This window comes from Penaeus japonicus, unplaced genomic scaffold (assembly GCF_977035675.1).
Source record: "Penaeus japonicus unplaced genomic scaffold, GWHDUDI00000001_assembly GWHDUDI00000022, whole genome shotgun sequence".
Taxonomy (NCBI): Eukaryota; Metazoa; Arthropoda; class Malacostraca; order Decapoda; family Penaeidae; genus Penaeus; species Penaeus japonicus.
Genome location: NW_028234424.1, coordinates 28647388 through 28669031, shown reverse-complemented (window position 1 = coordinate 28669031; position 21644 = coordinate 28647388). Strand labels below are relative to the sequence as shown.

Genomic DNA, 21644 nt, shown 5'->3' with positions numbered 1-21644 from the left:
GGATCTGGCATGTTAAATCCCTGTCAGTGATACCTTCTTGAGTATTTGAGTTTGAGAAGTGGAGTCACTTTAGTAAGGCGCATCACGATGTGGCTAGGGTTATGAGATTTATGAATAATACTGGTAAGCTGTCTTCTTCTGAGTTATCTAAGACCAAGTCCTAATCATAATACCATGCGCAGACAAGTGATTATGCTCAGGAATTTATAGCCTTGAGAAAAGGTAAATCTCTTCCTTAAAAGTCTTTTATAGACAATGAAGACCTGTTGAGATTCAAAAGCTGTTGGAGAATGTTGACTTGAGTTTTGAGAGTAAATGTCCTATTATAGTTCCTTCATGTGATATATCAACCTACTGTACTATTCCCAGGATTGAGCATCTGCCCCTCCTTTTACAGGACTTGAATTTGGTGTTCCTTGTTTATATTAATCTTTCAAGAACATGTATAGTTTGTTGTTTACATGTAATTTAGTAAGGGGACTACACCTAGAACCTCTGACTGTATTCTTCGTATTCATAGATTTGCAGTATGTAGAGATCTCCCTTAAGTTTTATATTCTGAAAATACTCAGCTCAGCTTAAGAATATGGTCCATTTTTTCCTCAGTGGAATTTTATTGTTCCCGGTTCTCCATGGAGGGAAGGTTAATGGGAATATTTAATCAGATCAATTCAGTCTGCTTTGAGGAAAACAGAAGAATCCAATATTCCCAGCCTTTTTCACCTTCATAATTCTCATTGGTCGTTCTGGTGGATTTCAAGTTAATTAATGACCAACATTTATATATCACAGCAAGGGATTTCAGTGTTCAACATCAACTTGATAAATTTTGGTATTTGTGGAGCAATGATTATAAACTTGCCACTCCTAGTGAAAGGCTTCAGTGAAAGGCTGTTATGGAAGTATTTTTGTTATCAGGAGTGTTAAAATAAAAATTGTTAAAGAGGTAGTGAGCAAACCAGTACATAAATAACATATGTAAATTTCGAGTTATGCTTGAAACTTGTGAAGAAAATATAAGAAAGTCTACTAAAGGTAATTTGTTATTATTTCTTAGCTTAAAGAATTTACATTGTGTCATTATGATTACTACTTCTAAACGTCTAACAATACTTGTAACGATAATGGCCATGTTGAAGATGGCGAGTGGAAAATCAACCTAGTCAAAGACCATCACCATGATTGTAGACAACAATGAAAGAGTATTTCAGAAAATAAATGTTTCGCCTTTATACCTTGACGAGTAAGTCATGGTCATTACTAAAATTAGGTGGCTCGCTGACTAAACTTGAGCTTACTAAGACTTGCGACGGCAAGCAGTACCTGTCTCCAGATATGAATGCCTGGGGGAGCAGGTATAAAGCTTGCCTGCTTTTTAGCAACTTGCCTGATGGTACAGGCAAGACTTCCGGGGCCGGATATTTACATATTTTTTTAAGGTTTCAATGTCAGTTCCGCAAAAATCTTTCATTCCAGCCCTTCATGTCATTCATGAATTGATTACACCAGCACTATTTTTTCAGAACCAAAATCAACCGATTTATTCCCTTAGGTAAGATTCAAGGAGGAGTGTAGTTCATGCTTTAAAAAAATGTATGTGACTGTCTTTTCATGATATTGGGCAGAGATTGGAGGACGCATTTTGAGAGTATGCTTCTCATTAGGTGGCCGGGGAAAAGTCGCAATGGTTGTGATCAGAAGTTGCGCCAAAGTGGATTTATGACGACTTTCTTGAATCTGGTCCTAGGTTCTGTGTTCAGCGGCTTGCAGAAGACACCACACGTAGATTTAGCCTAACAGTGTCTCCTGGTTCATGGTTAGGGTCCCCCAGACCATTAAATTTCTGAATAAGATGAGACATCATTGCCTAAAATTACGACCTAAGGATATCCAGAGAGAAAAAAAATAAAGCTATAGTATAGAACCTGCTGCATTTATCGTAAGGACTAAATCTTTAACAAGGCTCGAAGTCTAGGAAGTCTGTGAAATACCATCGTCATTTTAGTTAGAAATCTAGTTTTAAGTGTGATATTTTAAATAATCTTAATTTTTCTATTAATTTAATACAATGTTCTTTTTTAAAAAATCCATCGTATGTGTCTTATTTAGTAAATAGTCGGAAATGCACCGATAGTCTGGTGGTTCTTGATTCCTTTATTGAAGGATAATGGCGCGGGTGATATTTATTTGGGCAGCGATGGCTTGTCGGACGTCTCTTTTAGGCTTGTCTCACGGCAGAGGCAGGAGGAGTGGTAGCTACCGCTCCTCCGTCGGAGGGTGAGTGAGAGAGGGAGTGTGTCTGACTGACCCCTAGATCAACTTTTTATACCTGACCTGCCGGGTCGGCTATAGATAGATTCCTAGTCAGGTTTGTTCCACGTGGACATGAGCTAGAGCATCATGCGGCAGACACGTGGTGACCAAGCGGTAGCCACATGGGAAATCAGCCTGTCCTCAAGTGGCACTTCAAGTACATCTCACATGCACTAAATATATTGCTTGCATTGGGATGTTACTCAGTCTTATTCATCTACAAAAGAGTCGTTCAAGTATGAACGGAGTTTTTCTGCATTATGAATAAGCAAACTACAAAACTAAGGATAAGACTAATTAGCGGTGCAGATGCTTCGCCGGGCTTACCTGCTCTATGGCGACCCCGCCTCAAAAATGTAAAAGTGCTTTTAATTAAACTTGAAATGTATAAAATAAAATGATGCTAAGTTTTTTTTTAGTCGAAGAAAAAGAGACAAGATCAAGGTAAGGTAAGTACAGAATATAAACTAAGTAATGGATAAGTAGTGTTGTGTAGCGTAGTAGTAATTTAAATGTAGATGTAGAACACAGAGTAATGGGGAAGGTAAGTCAAAGGAAAATGAAAACACACTGAATTCTTATTAGCACACAAACACAACAGCAAAGCCAAAATATTCTTGTAGGGCGGAGAAGTCCGTAGATTCGTGACGTTAGTGACGTCAGGAGACAAGGCTCGCCTGATGCCAGGGAAAATTCTCTACATCCACAATGACCATACATGAATGTGATCAGTGCATGAAGTGGTGTTATAAACTCCAGCACATTTACCACCAGTGAATATTTCAGTATCCTTATAATTGTTTCATAATGAGGTGTGTCCATTTTTTTTTTTTTTTTTTTGGCCTTTATTACAGTGCATTATTTTTTGGATATAAGGTCTTACTTGAACGACCTCATATCCGACCTTAACAATATCAGGAATTTAGGGTACTGAAAAGGTCAAGAAACCCAGTTCAGTTTTTATTTGCACATTTCCATTCTTCTTGGTCATGCAGCTGACAACGACACCTTGGTCTTTCATGACCTTAAGAATTTCTTTTTTTTTTCCATTGATACCCAAACCCCCATGAAAGATCACTCCCTTACGGTTTTGGGGGACAACAAGATTGATTGCTTTTACTTTAAGGTCATGAATTTGCGTCAGTCTAAGCAAATCCTTAAATAGAAATTGAGGTTACTCTTTCACACGTCGTAGGCTACCATCTCCTTGGGAAGGAGGAAGGGTAGCCAGGGAATCTATCATACTAGGATATCGGACTAGGTCCGAACCCTGGGCTAAAGCCCGTTGTCCTAAGAGGACTACCAGTCCTTTAACTATTGTATCAACCTAATCCCAAAAAGCTAAGAGAAAATATAGTATTAATGTTAAACGCCCCCCCCCCTAGTGAAAGCCTGGTTGCGTTCTCCAGTACCAGCTAAGGGATCGCAGTTGTGAGGAAAACACTTCCTTACCGCCGAACCTGCCTAGTGCGATTGCCAACCCCCGAATACGGGAGATCTCAAGGAAACTCCGGTAGGCTCAGGAAAGTCACACAGATAGATAGAAGAATCCAAAGGAAGAAGAGAATTGCGCCCAAAGGACGCCCCGGACTGCTGGGCTTCCCTACCCAGGGTCACAGCCCGTAAGGGCTACCCTGGGGTAGAAGAGTCTGGGATGGGATGCTGACTACGGATACTGTAGCCTGCAATTCAAAGCAAGTGTAAGTTTAAGTGCAGAAAACTAAATAGTATTTACTTTATTCAAGTTTTACTTTATAACCCAGAAGCAATAGTCCCGGGAGTGATTTAGGTCCCAAACTCCAGGGTAGCTCAATGGCAAACAACTTTATTTTTATTGCTGTTGTGTTTTTAACAAGGTGTGAGCTCAGCATTGTCTCATACACGAGTGTTGTCCACCGTGAGCTCAGCTGGCTCCCAGGGGTCTTAGAGGATGCACTTTCAGGGACGAAGTCTGGGGTGCCAAGGCCTCACCTTCTCTTGGCCTTTTAGAGGGGATAGCAGGGGCTCAGCATATCACGACAGAATGCATTCGCAAAATCTAAACAGGCTACTAATACATATGTTTTATCTTCGATTGTTTGATAAATCTGCATATCTCAAGTTTGACTGGCGTCTATTGTTATTCCATTAGGTCTAAAACAAGATCTTCATCTAATCTGTTTACTTCTAACCACCAATAAATTCTTTCTGTAGCTATAAATAAATCCGATACATAAAGCTCTACTTATATATTCATGATCTTATACCGGATTTTCCTTGGCTTATTAGGCTGATAATTGCATTTTTTAATTTTAAGGGTATTCCCCTCTGGTCGTGTATTCATTTTATTAGAATTGTCCTCGCGATTCTTGGGTTCCAACTAGAATGATGTGCGTTAAAATCCATTAGAAAGATTATTGGCTCCTCTTCTCGATGTATGCTGTTGCAAGGATTATCAACTGGTGAAATGTTTAACCATTATCTTTATATTGTATTTTATACTTAGTACTTCGATTTTGTCTGTCAGTTCATTTGTTTTTTATTGTAAGTTATTTTATTTCAAAAGCTAGGCCTACTTCCATTGGGTTATCTCATCTCTTTTCGTATTGTTACATAATTATTTGATTTAATATAGCGAATATATCCTGGTCTTCCCCGTCGATTTGATATCATGGGTCACTTTTGTTATGGATTACATGTGCATTCCAGAGCATGATATCAACTTATCAATTGATCCAATCTATTAATCGTTTTACAAATGGGATAAATATTTGCAAGTTTCTGTAATAGTTACCAAGATTGAATTTTCTGTGTTTATATTGTTTATCAAATTCATTACAGCTTTGATGATTTTTTTTAAGTTCCTCTTTTGATTTACCTTCTGTAGTGCTTGTGTGTGTGTCACTGGGATTGGTCATGTCCATGTTACTGGGGAATTTTCTGTTAATAAGTTTAGTGTTTTGGTCTTGTATTTTTAGGTTGTTTTCTGTGACTGTTGTATGTTGTGTTATCAGTGAGATTTCATGAGTTTCTTTTCCTTGATAATAACAACAACAGTAATGATAATGATTATGATAAAATACAGTAATGATAGTTATGATTGTCATGTGGGGATAGATTAATTACTTTGAAAATGATCATATATAGCAACAACAATAATAAAAATAATGAAAATGATAATTGTAATGATTGTAGTAGGAGTAATAATGATAATGATATTTATAGTAATCATGATATAGATAATAATTGTTATCATAACTATCATGATGATGGTAATGATAATGGTCATATTGATAATGATGGTAGTTTTTATTATTATCATTATCAGCATTTTGTCATCAGTATATTATTGTTATTACTCTTATTATGATCATTATTATTGATATCATTATTATTATTGCTGTTATTATTATGATTGTTGTCGTTATTATCATCCTCATTATTGTTTTTATTATCATCGTTATTATTATTGTTGTTTTTGTTATTATCATCATTGTTCATGTTATTATTATTATCATCATTATCATTATCATTGCTATCATTATTATTATTATTAGTATTATTATTATTATTTTACTATTAATACTATTATCATTATCATTAGTATTATCAATATTATTATTATCATCATTATTATTATCATCATCATTATTATTAATATCATTATATTAATTATCATCAGCATCATCATCTTTAAAATTATGATCTCTCTCTCCCTCTGCTTCACTAACGTAGGGAAAGGAGAGATCATGCATAAACCCGACCGCTCTCTCTCCCTCTGTTTCTCACTTGCACTTATACGAAAGGATTGGTGTCCATTTAACAAACGTATCTTGTAACACCATACTTTCATATGTTTCTGTGTTGTTTCATGTTTTTTTAATTCTCCATTGAAATCATATCCAAATGTAAAAATTACCAGATTTAGATGAAGATGAATACAATCAACGCCGAAGGGAAAAGACTTTGTTCAAACGCGTGTCCTGAAGTCAGGTCATTCGCCAAAACGTCGTTCACGCAAACCTCACTTATTTGCACAAGATTTGGTCAATATAAAGACTGCGCAGATTCCTTATATTGCTGCTTGTATATCTGGTATGAATTCACAGTGGTCTTCGTTCTTTCCTGCTTTAAGGCACCTTGTAGTGCAACTAACCCTACAGACCACTGCCATAGATTTAGATAGTGCATCATCACAATTTTTTTATCGGCGATGATTATGTCATTCATCTTCAGGGCTGGTAATTGATTTCCCAGTAATCTTGCGCACCTTCTCCCACGCAAGCGAGGTGGGGAGGATACGTTTTGCATCCATGATGTACACCTGGCCTCCAGCACCCGATTTACAAGTAGTTTCTTGTAGTGCACAAAGGTCACATCACTTGGACGTTGTTTCAACAAGAGTTTCAAAAGGAGTCCAGTCGGCCCGTTCAATTTTCCAGTATGGAACCCAGTTGCTTGGGATTCTGTCCACTATCTTCAGTAAGTTTGAAAAATGGTCACCTTCATGTAAGTCTTCTATGACCTGTAATATGAAGTCCAGGTCAGTGTCGACCAAACTTATGGACAGATAGATGTTGGAGAATGTCTGTATGTGGAAATTAGTTGGGAACAGCTTCCCCTATCTCCAGGATGACGGACTCTAAGTAGGGTCTCCCCATTAACAGCAGTAGGAGACGTCGACGAGGGGCCGTCGACTGAGGAAATATGCCTCCAGAAGGGGTACCTTATAATCACCGGTGATGAGGTCCCACTAAAAGCGGCGGTTGGCTACTTGAATGGGTAAGGTGTGGCCGCTATAGGGAGGAATCTCGCTTACGTTGGCGACGACGAGCTAGAAAATGGTAGCGGAGGGCGCCCGTATCGACAAGAAACTTGCGGCCAGATATAGGATCTGTGATGTTAAATCCCGGTCCTGAGGTGCAAAGGGCGTGAACGTCAGTAGGAGCGTGGGTCTGGGGCCACCGTCGTGCCGGGCGGAGGAGATGTTTTGAGAGGCCTTGGCCGCGTTTATGAGTTCGTCGGCCTTTTTTACTACAACGTGCATGGTGATGGTGTCTGTGTCGTGTATGGCAACCCTTATGGATGGAGAAAGTCATTGCAACCACAGCTCGCGCAGAGGATCTATCCGCCGTAGTTCATTGGTTGCAGAGTTGTGACCTGGCGGTCTAGCGAGAGCTTGCATTTTGGTCCAGATTGCATAGGCTGCGTTGTCGCTCAGTGGTTACTGCGTCCTGAGTGCTGACGGAAAGCATAAACTCCCGCAGGAGATAGCTCTTACTGTCTTGATAAATGACATCATTTCGTCCAGCGACGCCGATATTCGAGGAAAAATATCCTCCGGGATGGCCTCAAGCACATGATCGGCTTTGGTGATTTTCCTGAGGCGGAACTGGACTTCAGTGAGGAGCCTGAATTTCATCTGAGGGGTAATTTTGGCAACATGACTGCCATACATTAACACTAACACGGACCACAAGCACGCCAGGGGCCGGAGTGCCTGCAACTCACGATAATTATAATTCAATATCACATACACTCTTTGGTTCAGCGATGGGTAAGATTTTTCAGAATGATAAACCTAACCCTTTATAAATGGAAGTAGATGATAAGACAATACATCCTTGATTGCAAATCCAGAGCCGGCTTAGACGGCGTCGTCACCTTGATCACAGTTTGAGGGTCACGCGATCTAAAATTTCTATATTAATCGCCTTGGTGTGGTATATTTTGTATTTTCACAAAAGTTACACTCGCATGTTTTTTTTTTTTTTTTTTTTTTTGTTTTTTACTGCCAATTGAATAAGGATATTTAACCTGTATGACAGAAGTAGTAATGGAAATGAATATCACGCGACGCCACATTACTAAACTTAGTTAAAATGATTGGAAATATGGGACCGAATGATAGCGAGTTATTGCCAGTAATTGCAGATAAGGATGCTGAAATAACGCCTGTAGCCTATATTTTAGATGTTAGAAAGATTATCACTTATAATTTCTAATCGCGCTTTTTTCTGGGAATCACTTTTTCTCTCTCTCCTTGAAAAGAGAATGGGCTCTTATTCATTCTAAGGGGACGAATATTTATGTAACAAAAGGGAATAGAAGATCTGAAAAATTGAATTTTACTTTTTATTGTCTGAAGATATATATAGTAAATTATTTTTTGGGGTTGTTGTACCCCATAAGGGAATCTCCCAAAATACATGTTCAACATTGTATTTCTTCGTGTGTGTTAGTGTGTCTGCAAAACGTAACATTTTTATAATTAAAAAACGAAATGACCCCCCTCACACACACAAACACACACACGGCAGAACGGTAAAGATTAGCCTAAAAGCGCAGCTTTTCTGGCGTTGGCCGAATAGGCGAGTCATCCCTTCCTTGAGCACAGAAAACGGAGCCTCTCGCGTGTAAACAAACCCGAGTCAGTCGCCCTCAAACTTCCCTCGGTGCTCAAGCCGAGAGCTCGGCACGTCTTCAGCTCGGCTTTACTTCCAAAGAAGACGATGGCGGCCCTTCCCACAAGCACCGCAGAGGTTATTGCGAGTGTGAACACGCGGAGGAAGATTCTGGCCACGGCGGTGTCGGGCATCATCCAAGAGTCGGGCTTCCTCAACGTTGAGAAGGCGGCCCTGGGGACACTTGTGGAAATGATGCAAAGCTGTAAGTTCTTTTTTTGTATCAGAATAGCAGGAGTACAGCGCTATCTTGCGCCTAGGATCTAGTGTTTTATTATAAATTGTATGGGACAAAAGGGTGCTTCAGTTCATGAAATATCACACATCCCTTCAAACTTCCAATTAGCGAGTCAGAAATATTAAAGTTGTCTATTTGTAACTTAACTTCATCTGACCTCCCCTCCTCAGACCGGGAGTGTCGTGTTCGGAAATTAGATTGCTAATCAGTTGAAAGTGATGTAGTAGTAATTTAGTCAATAAATTTTCCGAATAACGCCGTGTTACTAAATACCACAAAGGTGGTATCGATAGATTCCTCTCAACCTATACTGTTCATATATAGGCACTTCATACTACCTCGTCCTACTTCGGGGCGTATTTCCCCAAAGTAGGACAAGGTAGCACGAAGTGCCTAAAGAAAAGGGGGTTCGGGGGGCAAAGCCCCCCCTTGGCTAGGGCTAACTTGAAAAAACTAGGCAAAGTTAAGTAGGTAATTGGGTTAAGAATTTGCATACGAAATATGCCTGGAATTCATATTTTACCCTGCAAATTCCGAGATCTACTTCATACCCTCCCCCACTATCGGAACCCAGATTGTGGGGTCCAGAGGTGGAAGTGCGCATTATCTCCACTATACATGAATAGTACAGGTTGAGAGGAATCCATCGATACCACTTTCGTGGTATTTAGTAATGCAGTGTTATTCAGAAAATTTACCATTCGGTCAGTAATACATGACATCACTGTTGGCAGTTTAGTAGATTACATTAATTAGTGATTGTTCTCCATTTGTATATCAGGCTAGAAATATCACCCCTTTTCCATATTCATCTAATTACAATATTTTTATTTTACAAGAGATTACACAGCAAAATCATAATTTGTTGGCTTACGAACTAAGTAATGCTAGGCACCAGTTACTCTTTCAGTACATTTTCCGCTCCTCTAAACAGATAAAACTATAAGAATGCAGACAACCAATCACAACATGAGAGTTATAGCTAATCACAATGCATTTGGTAAACAAGAGTTGAAATTTCCAACAGCCTTGCACCTCTCCTCTAACCCCATGAAAACAAATGCTTAATTCTGTTGTCTCAGAAGGGAGGGAGGGAGGGATTAAATTTTCAATGAATACAGCTGTACAAATGCAAGTATCTCTCACTGACCTACCTGACTTCTGTGCTAGTCACGAGATGCAACTTATAAGAGAGGAGAGTGTGTGTTTGTGTTTATTTGTGTTTGTGTTTGTGTTTGAGTGTGTGTGTGTGTTGTGTGTGTTTATTTGTGTGTTTGTGTTCATCCTTTTATCTTTTGTATTTATGTATATTCTATTATATTTATATACATAGTTTTTTGTGATTAGATACTTTTTATTTATTATTATGTCTTGTGATACATCAGTTACATTTTGCTGTATAATTATTTTCAAAACTCGGGTAGCTATTTGTGTTACATACATGATCTAGTCACTATTATTTTAATTATTAGCAAATTAGTAACTTTCACTATTAGTATGAGAATTAGACTCCAGGCAGCATTGATGCAGATAGTAAGATCACTCTAGGGGTGAAATATTAGGTTTTTATACATCCATATTACAGATCTAGGCTCATAATTACCCACTTTCTCAATTGATGCAACTTTTGCTATAAATTGAAAATATGATTTTTGGCCGTGCTAGGGGATCACCTAGGTCTTTCAGGTGCCGTGGTGAAAGATTTTATTAGTTTGGATTAATTTTTAATCAGTGTTGCTATATATTCCCAGTTGGTATATAAAACTTTTTTCCTTTTTTTTTTATTACTACTACTATTATTATTATTATTATTAATATTAATATTGTTGTTATTGTTATTGTTATTATACTGGATGTGCTATATTGTAATCCACTTCAAACTTCCTGTAGCAGAAGGCCCATAAATATTGACAGTGGTGACAGGCTCCATCCACTATCATTTTGTTATTATTTTTTTACTTTTATTTTTACACATAAATGGTTTCACAAGTGCCTAATCACTAAGGAGTCAAGTTTACTCCTTTTCTTGAATTGTTTAGGTATTCTTAAGAAATTCTATTACTATTTCCATCATTACTAATGCTATTATTACTATCATTATTATAATAACAGTAATAATAACAACAATGGTAAAAGTGAAAACTTTCCATAAAATTTCAACTTTCTGTATTTTCTCAGGATTGGATCCCTATCATACTATATTTTTCCTTTTTTTGAAATTACAAGTTAATTATTCCTACAGTTATGATGAGCTATTTTACCAAATGCTAACAAGTATCACTTTGCTAATATAGATAATATAAATTCATTTTTCATGTCTAGAAAATAATAATAAAAAAAAACAAATCTTAAGATGCCTAGCCCAGGCTGAACATCTTGTCTCCAAAGGGTTAAGGAATGGGATAAACAAGTGAGGTCAGGGGGATGTACTTATTGACTCCTTGAAACTCTTGTGGAACCAACTGTGTAAAAAAATAAAAAAATAAAAAAAATAATGGTGACAAAAAACATACTGGACTGGTAATGTATACATGCAGTCCTGCTGTTAACCCTCTCTGGACGGGTGGTACACTACTGCACCGCTCATTCAAAAGCCCAGTGGCCGGGTGGCACAATATGGTGCCAGCCATTTAATTGATTTAGGCCTAAGCGTTCGAAAGCCCCGGCATTGTGACATGCAAGGCTGGAATGCCCCCGTCGTGAGTGGGTTAATATACCAATATTGGTATACTGTCATGTAGATTGGTATACTGTCATATAGATGCCTCAACCTTTGTACTCTTTTCTCATCATCAGAAGACAACAAGCCTCCACCATACTTGTTCTGGTAAAGCAGAGATTGGACTAGTTCTTGATTTAACAATAAATTGTTTAGAATGTACATGGAGGTTAATTGGCTTAGGGCAGTAGCAGATATATTTTCATTATACTCTGAAATTTTCTCTAATTATATGTTTCTTACTTTTGTTCTTGATTTCTTTTCATTTCAGCAAATTTTCATTTGATTTCAAAATATTAGTTTCTAAATAAGTCAAAAAAAAATTTTTCTTCATTTCATATGAGTAGTAAGTTTCAGCTAGACCATTCTCAGCACAATTTGTTTTACCTAAGAACATGGGACAGGGCTCATTTTATGCCAACTTTTTTTTTTGTCATATTTCTTAATGGGTCTCTTGGGGAAAAAAGTAGTACTTGAATATGAAAAAATGCATACTCATATCTATTTCTACTTCTTTCCAATTGAAAACAAATCTAAATTTAATATTGTAATTAACCCATTGCCGACGGGGGATAGATTTTCTTACACAGGCTCCAGGATGAGTTTTATTTCTGATCGAGGCAGCTTCTGCAACATAATTTGATTTTTCCCACTCCCTTTTAGTCACTCATTGTAGAGCTAGAGACATTTTTGTGTTTTGTTTTTTAGTGTGTTTTACTGTTTTTAGAAATTTATATCTGTCATATCACAGGCTCCATCAATTCTGCAGTCGACTAAAATTGTAGTTCAGGGTCAATATCAACTCATTTTTTTTCTTTATACTCAATGTGATAGACGTATTACTGTTTTAGGGGGGGACAAAAAGCAACTTGATTTTTTTGTATTTCTGTGCTGTCACGAACAAACACGAAACATAACCATCCAAAATGAAGAGGTAGGGAAGAGGAAGGAAACTTGTGCTTTTGATAGTGAGTGCCACAATAAAAGGCATCCCTACTGGCACAGGGGCACATTGTAGGCATTGGGCATGGTGTAAGTCACCTTCCTCCTCTCGTTCTGCCTGCACATCTTTCATCTGCGGTACTTTAGAGCAAGAGGTCGGCAACTTGCGATGTGCCATCCCTCTATAGAGATAGTGCTTGCTAGAGACCGTAGATGGGTGCCATTCAAGGCTCTCTCTCCTGCTGGTGCTAGAAGAAAGTGGTGCCATCTAGGTTTTGGAAGCGAGTTGAAACCCATTTTGCTTATTCCTGCCGGCACTGTTCCGTCTTTGCATATCTGCAATGCTGGGGCTCTCGAACGCATAGGCCTAAATCAGTTATACGATTGACGGCGCATGCCGGCACCCGGCGCTACATAATCGCCGTCTGTGGACAGCGCCCGGTGGTATCGGGTTAAGTACAATGGGGGATGGTTTGTTCAGTCAGTGCACATTATATACAAACAGAGCCTGCCAGTTGGGTGGCCTATTCCAGCCACACATAATACTGTAAACTCAGTAGATAATAGTCATTATTTTACAATACATCAACATGAGTTACTAGGGCCATCCTGAGGAACCACCTGCCTTATGTCAGTTGCATGAAACTCAACTTGAGGAATGGAACTTGATCAAGCCCTCATTCTTTCACTCCCACTCATTGGTGGTTCATTTAGTATTGTATTTATCCAGTCATCTAATTTTCTTTTAAACATTTCCACAATGCACTGGGTTAGATTTCTAATATCATTTGGCACCCTATAAAATAGCTTAGGGCCATTTATTAGGAAGCTTTGATTCTGCCTTTTTCTTAAGTGCTGTTTGTGTACTTGCCCCAGTATGGTAACATGTTCTTCCCTGCCTGGGGGAATATCTTGCTTTAATTCCCCCTTACTCTACATCTCTTGGATTAGGTGCCAGATTTTCAATGATCTTTCGTACATACATAACAAAATATCTTTCTTTTAGTTTTTGTAAGAAGGATAATTTTAATTTTTTATTCTTTCTCTGTAGCTAAGATCTATCATGTTGCCAATTTTCTGCTCCAGTAACAAAACATCTTTTGTAAGACTTGGACTCCATACTTGGCACTGATATTCCAATTTTGGAATCACTTATGTTTCCACAGTGTTAGGTGTTCTGGATCCCTTGTGTTTGAAGTCCTTATCACCCATCCACTCAAAATGTTGCCTTTGATGACTGCTCTTTATGGTGACTGAAGTTCTTGTCATTGCTCATATAAAGTCCTAGATCTTTTTTCTATTTTTATCTCTTTAATATCTAATAAATTTATTGATGTACTTATCCTTGTATTATTTGCAAATGATATTACTCCTGTGTTTAATAGTGTCAGTGTCATCAATCATAATTAGGAACAACAGAATGGATTCCTGTGGCTCTCCACTTATAACATTTGATTCATTGGAGAAAAATCCATTTAGCTATTTTGCTTGCATTTTGTTAGGAAATTTTTATCCATCTTCCCACTTTTCTGTTGGTTCCAAGGTTCTTTACCCATGGCGGACAGGTGATAGATTTGCTTGCCCAATCTCCAGTATGGGTTTTATTTTAGAGCATACTTTGACTCTCCCCACTCTTTCAGTCATTCTTAGTAAAACTGGAGCCATTTTTGTTTCCATTTTTGTGTGCTTTAATGTGTTTAGAGACTTATATTTGTCATATGACATTTGTTTAAAACAACATATCAATACTGCAGTTGACTAAAATTGCAGTATAGGATCCATATCACCTCATTATTTTCTTTATACTCAGTGTGATAGAAGTATTACTGTTTTATGGGAGTACAAAAAGCAGCTTTATTTTTTCATATTTGTGTACTGTTACGACAAATATGAAACATATGACCATCTACAATGAAGACAACATGAAGAGGTAGGGAAGAAGAAGAAAACCTGTTCTTGTGACTGCGAGTACCACAGGAAAAGACATCCCTACTGGCACAGGGGCACATTGTAGACATTAGGCATTGGTTTGAGTAATCTTCCTCTTCTCTGCCTGCACATCCTTCATCTGCGGTACTTTAGAGCAAGAGGTCAGCATCTTGCTATGTGTCATTGCTTATGACTGTGAGTTCCACAGTAAAAGGCATCCCTATGGACACTGGGCATGGTGTGAGTTGCCTTCCTCTTCTCATTCTGCCTGCGCATCCTTCATCAGCGGTACTTTAGAGCAAGAGGTCAACAACTTAGTGTGTGCCATCACTCTATAAAGATAGTGCTTGCTAGAGACCATGAATGGGTGCCATTCAAGGCTCTCTCTCCTGCTGATGCTAGAAGAAACTGGTGCCATCTAGGTTTTGGGTGTCATGTTAAACCCCATTTTGCTTAATATTACAGCAATTATAGTAATTATGACTGCAATTGTCATCATCATTCACTCATTACTCATAGTACAATAAAATCATGAATATATGGGAAATGCAAAATATTATGATACTTGGAGACTTGAACAACATTTCAAAATTATTAGCAAAATTGGATGTCTCATAGATATAACTTTCAATGAAAGAGATATCCTAGAGGTAATCAAAGATATTGCAACAAACTCAGCAGCAAGACCATATGAAATTTCAGTAATCCTTTAAAAAAACACATAACAAACTCATTGGTAACTCTTTGGAGGAAATCCTTGGAATGAAAGAAAGTAACATAATTCCTATACATATAGGTGGAAACAAGGATCTGGCAAAAAATTATAGACCAATATTAACATTTCACAAAATAAATTCTTTTGAAAGTTTTAAGGAAAAAAAAATTGTCTAATATTTAGAACAAGGAAATAAGATCAACCCTGATTAATATTATGGCATCTGACTGAGAACAGAGTTGATGTAACATATCTGGATTTCCCAAAAGCTTTTGACAAAGTAGATCATGGAATTTTAATTCATAAAATTAACTCACTGCAGATAGGTGTCATGAGATACATGACGCAGGAGCTTTGGCCTGACGACAGGCATCATGATGTACATGACGTTTGGGGATTTTGGATTACTGTGTGAATTTACCATGCTATGAGTAAGGGGTGAGTGAGGATGACTATTACAGTCATAATCACTATGATTACCGTAATATTAAGCAAACCTAACATCCAAAACCTAGATGGCACCACTTTCTTTTAGCACCAGCAAGAGATAGAGCCTTGAATGGCACCCATCCATGGTCTATAGCAAGCACTATCTTTATAGAGTGATGGCACACACTAAGTTGTTGACCTCTTGCTCTAAAGTACTGCTGATGAAGGATGTGCTGGCAGAATGAGAAGAGGAAGGCAACTCAAACAATGCCCAGTGTCTAAAATGTCCCCGTGTCCATAGGGATGCCTTTTACTGTGGCACTCACAGTCATAAGCACAGATTTCCTTCCTCTTCCCTACCTCTTCATGTTATCTTCATTGTAGATGGTTACATGTTTTGTTTTCATTCATGACAGCACACAAATACAAAAAATGGAATTGCTTTTTATCCTTCCATAAAACAGCAATACTTCTATCTCACTGAGTATAATGAGCTGATATAGACCCTATACTACAATTTTTGTCAACTGCTGCATCAATAGAGCCTGTTATATGGCACATATAAGTCCCTAAACACAATAAAATACAAAAATTAAAACAAAAAAGGTTGTTTTACAATGTGTGACTAAAAGAGAGTGGGAATAATCAAGGTATATTATGTGAAGCTGCCTCGCTCTGAAATAAAACCCATCCTGGAGACTGGGCAAGCAAATCTATCCGCATCTGCAGTGTTTTAATATTTTAGTTCTATATGGTACAATAGTTGGCAACGCTAATTGGCATTTGGTACAATGCCCTTGTTACACAAATGAAGGAATAAACAGCTTGTAATATCAACAAAATGTTGTAATTTGATGAAAACCACAATACTTTTCATGTGCAACAAAATTACTAAAGTTGGTGCTATATTGTTCTATATTTTCCTTGCAGTGCTAAGTCAGATTGGAAAGGAGAGCAAAGGCTACTCTGAACTGGCATATAGGACAGAGCCCATAATAGCTGATATTATTATGGCACTTGTTGACTTGGGCATATCCATGGAGGGCTTGCAAGTGAGTATGAAGCATCTCGGATCCTTGTTGAAATTATTGCTGTATTTACATTTTTATTTCCTGTGTTTGACTGATTTTAAAAAAATAATTTCATTGATATGGGAGCTTTTCATCTTGTCTTTGCTTTCTCTTGCTCTAATATTGTTGTTTGCCATTATTACTATTTCTTAGTGTGTAAGGAAATATAAGTAAAGAGACATTTCAACAAGAGTAAAGCCCTTTTACACCTCTTTCTGTGTTTGAAGGCCTACAAGCTGAGGCCAAATAAAGTGGTCATTACACCTCCAGCTCATCAAGTGGACCTCAAACAACATAATGTGTTGCAAGTGGGTGACAAGAAATCTCACCCATCACATATTCCTGATCACTTGCCACCATTCCCAGACACACATACCTACTGGTAAGTTAGTAGGTTAGTAAGATATTTTTTAATATGCCTTTTCAAATACTTTTTGTATTCTTTATTTATTTATGTATTTATGTATTCACTTACTGAATACAAGTTAACCAAGTTACTGAAATTTTGAAAATATAATTTTGGTAGATTTTGCCTGTAAATACTCTCCACAGCTTAAAACAAGAAAGAAAATATTATGAGAGGAAATCAAAATATACGTTTATTTGCTTCATGGTTCTTATATTTTTCCAGCTTCTCACATACATACAAGCAGCCAGTTACAGAGTATGAGGCAATCAGAGAAAAAGCTGCAACACAAAAGAGGGACATAGAGAGAGCTTTGACCAAGTTTGCAGCCAAGACAAGAGAAACTCAGACCTTGTTCTTCCCTGAAGACAAGGAATTTATGCGTAAGGATTAGATACATTTCGTAAATAGACTGAGAAATAGCTTGCGAAATGACAGATTTTATTTTACAGAATTACATGAAAAAAGATAGATTAGATCGATTGATCACACACAAACACTCACACTCACGCACATGCACACGCACACACACATATATATAAATATATACATACATACACATATATACATACATACACACATATACATATGCACGCGCACAAACACGCACACACGCACACATACACATATACATACACACACACACACACCTATATACATACATACATATTTTTACATACACACATATTCATGCACAATACACACACACACACACACACACACACACACACACACACACACACACACACACACACACACACACACACACACACACACACACACACACACACACACACACACACACACACACACACACACACAAACACACACACACACACACACAGACACAGACACAGACACACACACACACACACAGACACAGACACACACACACACACACACACACACACAGACACAGACACAGACACAGACACAGACACAGACACACACACACACACACACACAGACACACACACAGACACACACACAGACACACACACACACACACACAGACACACACACACACACACACACACACACACACACACACACACACACACACACACACACACACACGCACACACACACACACACACACACACACACACACACACACACACACACACACACAGACACACACACACACACACACACACACACACACACTTGTAAAATGGTTGAAAAGGTATGTCTTGAAATACATATGTACAGTATATGTTCACTTATATATAGATATATTTTTATAGGTGTGATTTTCCTTCTTTCTTTCTTCCCTTTCCTTTTCCAGTTGTTGGCGTAGATCCAAACCCAAAGAGTTACCTGGATGCCCTGATGCCACGGGATCAAGTCTTCGAGGAGGAGGAAGACAGAACTTGGACCAAGAAACGTAAGACTAGTCAAGATGATGGAGAGAATAATCAGGTGAGGTCAGGAGCTTCTTTTAAACTACACTTAGACATCATATCATGCTCTGATCAGCCACTAAACTCATGTCTTTACTGACTTATCCCCACAACACATTAACTATTCCTTCACTCTGGGATTTGTTTTTGCATGTAAAACAGTTACAGATCTGCATTTCCATATGCATGCACATATCATGACATAATTTTAGGAAAGATGAATTAAAATAGAATAGGTTGTGCTCAAGACATTTACCTCTTATTTTTCATTAAGAATAGAAAATTATGACCCATTCATTATTAACAATATCTTAGTATTTACATCTTAGTATTTACATCTTGATTTTTATCAATTTGACCACTTACATTTCCAGGAAAAAGATAGAAGCAATGAATCTCCAGAGACCGAGCTAGATAATCCTTATCTTAGACCAGTGAAGATGCCACGGAAGCCCAAAGTAAGTGCCCATAACCCTTCCTTGATGAACATTTTTTGTGAGGTTGAATTGAATTTTTTTCTTTCTTTCTTTTCAAAATACAAGCTTGTTATTTCTACAGTTATGGAAATAAGCATTTGATAGCATCATACCAAATGCTAATTAGTACCTTTGTTAACCTGTTGCCGACAGGGCTGTTTTGGTTCCTAATGGTTGAAAGGCTGGGATATTTCAAATATGTAAGCCAAATGCCTTGGGTTTTTCACCCACACTGGCCGTGGTCAAGCGCTACATGCCACCACGCTGGCCAGGAGGACAATCATGACAAAAGATCTCTTCCCTGGTGGTTGGTCTTGGTACCACTCAATGTGTTATCTTGTCACTCGACCTTAACAGGTTAACCCTCTCTGGACGTGTGGTACACTACGGGTACCGCGCATTCAAGGCCCGTTCGCTGGGTGACGTCATATGACGTCATTTATTTAACTGATTTAGGCCTATGCGTTCGAGAGCCCCGGCATTGTAATATGCAAGGCTGGAATGCCCCCGTCGTGACTGGGTTAACATATCATACCAGAAGTATAGAATATAATTTTAAACACACTACCCCAGCTGAGGCTGAACATCTTAGCCCATTCACGACAGATGATCTAATATCACGTCATCTGAACATTTCCTACAGGACAGTGATGTCCTGTGACATCATGCACTTTTGCAATATATACATATTGTAGTTGCATTTATATATTTTTTTCTGGCCATGTCAAGAAAAATAAAAAAATACAAAAACCTCTTTTTGTCACCCCTTAGAATAGGGCAGGTGAAAATCCCACCAAGAGCTTCAGCATGGCCTTTTGCCTTGAGAAATCTGTTTGTGTTTGCTACAATGCCACTATTTTAGGCAAATATAAACCAGTGCAAATGGGTTAACCCGTTAACGACGGATGACAAGATAACACGTCTAGTGGTTTTTGGGCTACACGACGGGGACGCGTTACTTTGTCTAGCCCGGGGCGCGGGAGGAGCCAGCGCACAGCGCTGGCTCGCGGCTAGTGCGGCCGAGAATCCCGACGCGTTAGGCTTATGCATTCAAGAGTCCCGGAATTTTGGTCTATTTAAGCCGGATTGGCCCCGTCGGGAACGGGTTAAAGTGAAACTGAGAAGGCCACATCTTATTTCTTTTTAGAAAAATTAGTATAATTAATCCTTTGTAAGTAAAGGTAGCTTAGTCCATTGACATCAGATGGCATCTACATATACCATGACACAGGCTGCTCACTGTTCTAAATGATATATTGGGTTGGTCTTTTAAGGCTTCAAATGGCTCTGGATCTACAGCCTTCAGAGAAGGATTATCCTATGGTTTTTAAAGCTGTCATTGAAAAACAAAAATTTACGCTAGTGTGTTCATCCAATTTCTAGGTGCCATTAGGCTAAACAAAACTGCAGTGGTGTGACTCAATTATTTTAAATTATTAACAAAGTAGAATTTGTTTATATGTAAATATGGAATACCTTCAAGTCAGGAATCACATTACATAATAATACAATTGTACTAATGGAATATATTTATTTTCAAACAGGAGAACAGAGCACAAAATCTTCCATGAATCAGAGGCTTTGGAGCTTTAACTTCAATACTACTAAAACTAATCTTAGAATTGCACTCAGCTGCGTACATCATTGAATATATAGCTTAAACATGTTAATTAATTATTAGGAGATATATATATATAATTGTGTTTGCAAACCAAGATGTGGAAAATGTTGCCCTTAAAATAAATAAAGCATCAATTATCTTAGTTTTTTTCAGTAAACCTATTGATTTTTTTTTTTTTTTAAGGAAAAAGCTTCAAAATAAATAAGGTAATGAATAGCAAAGAACTAAAATAACATTTTGGTTATAGAGGAAATTATATCAGGAAGGTGAATTCAATCCTATTTGTGTTTTAAGAAATACAACAAAATAATCCAATACTTGTATTGGCAACTTGCACATGACTTTTAATAATTAATGATTTCTAATCAACTTAAATAATCAAGTTCTCACAGAAGTAAACGAGACAGGTTTTCAATCATCTTTTCTTGTCTTTAAGATTTATGTTTCCAGTTGTTCTGAGTTCTCTTCTGTGGTAAATCAAGATTTTTTACTTTATATCTGCTTCAACAGAAGAAACGATCCGAGTTTCTGAATCTCATTATAATGCTGTCTTGACTTTTGACAATTCCTGTGTAAATACAGAGGCTGCAATAGTGATAGCTTTAAGAGATTATTGGTTTAAAAGGAGAGAGCTGACCCGTCACATACAGAAATTAAAGGTTAAAGGTATCTTGGAAATTTGTATTGTAAGAGTTAGTGATGCACTTCAACTTCTCAAAAAAGAAAATAATTCTCTCTAACCTTCTTCAAAGTCAGATTTTATGAGATTTCATCATGCATCTCACTTGGCTGTAGAAAAATGCCACAGTGAAGGGGAAAGACTGCACCCATACTCTCATCCAGAGCTACATCTATCCGAGGGTGCAAGATCTCCTCCTTTGGTACCTGCAACAGTATTTCATGTTGATGGATTGATTGCTGAAAATTATCTGCCACATCA

The 21644-nt window shown here is 37.8% G+C and overlaps 2 protein-coding genes across 3 annotated transcripts in view; one reads left to right on the top strand and one right to left on the bottom strand.

Annotated features, from left to right (window-relative positions):
- The first annotated feature begins 3139 nt into the window (after positions 1 to 3139).
- Positions 3140 to 20843, top strand: Taf8 (TBP-associated factor 8). Its single transcript, XM_043033775.2, has 7 exons — positions 3140 to 8961; positions 16659 to 16780; positions 17026 to 17180; positions 17430 to 17587; positions 18493 to 18626; positions 18982 to 19065; positions 20628 to 20843. The coding sequence occupies exons 1-7, from the start codon at positions 8805 to 8807 to the stop codon at positions 20652 to 20654; spliced, it is 837 nt and encodes a 278-aa protein (XP_042889709.1). The 5' UTR covers positions 3140 to 8804; the 3' UTR covers positions 20655 to 20843.
- The window catches only part of spn-E (tudor domain containing 9 protein spindle E), a gene marked incomplete at its 5' end in the record, with an annotated part of 38706 nt that continues 37662 nt past the window's right edge, over positions 20601 to 21644 (bottom strand). The window contains 2 exon segments of one of the 2 annotated variants that reach the window (XM_086549758.1): positions 20601 to 21272; positions 21446 to 21589. In XM_086549758.1, the coding sequence (XP_086405884.1) occupies positions 21464 to 21589 (126 nt within the window). 2 annotated transcript variants of the gene reach the window in all.

Excerpts from the sequence above, each read along its gene's own strand:
- Taf8 (XM_043033775.2), top strand. The coding sequence starts at position 8,805 with ATGGCGGCCCTTCCCACAAGCACCGCAGAGGTTATTGCGAGTGTGAAC. Across the intron at positions 17,181-17,429 it reads CCAGACACACATACCTACTG|CTTCTCACATACATACAAGC; the intron begins GTAAGTTAGTAG and ends ATATTTTTCCAG. Across the intron at positions 18,627-18,981 it reads ATGATGGAGAGAATAATCAG|GAAAAAGATAGAAGCAATGA; the intron begins GTGAGGTCAGGA and ends TTACATTTCCAG.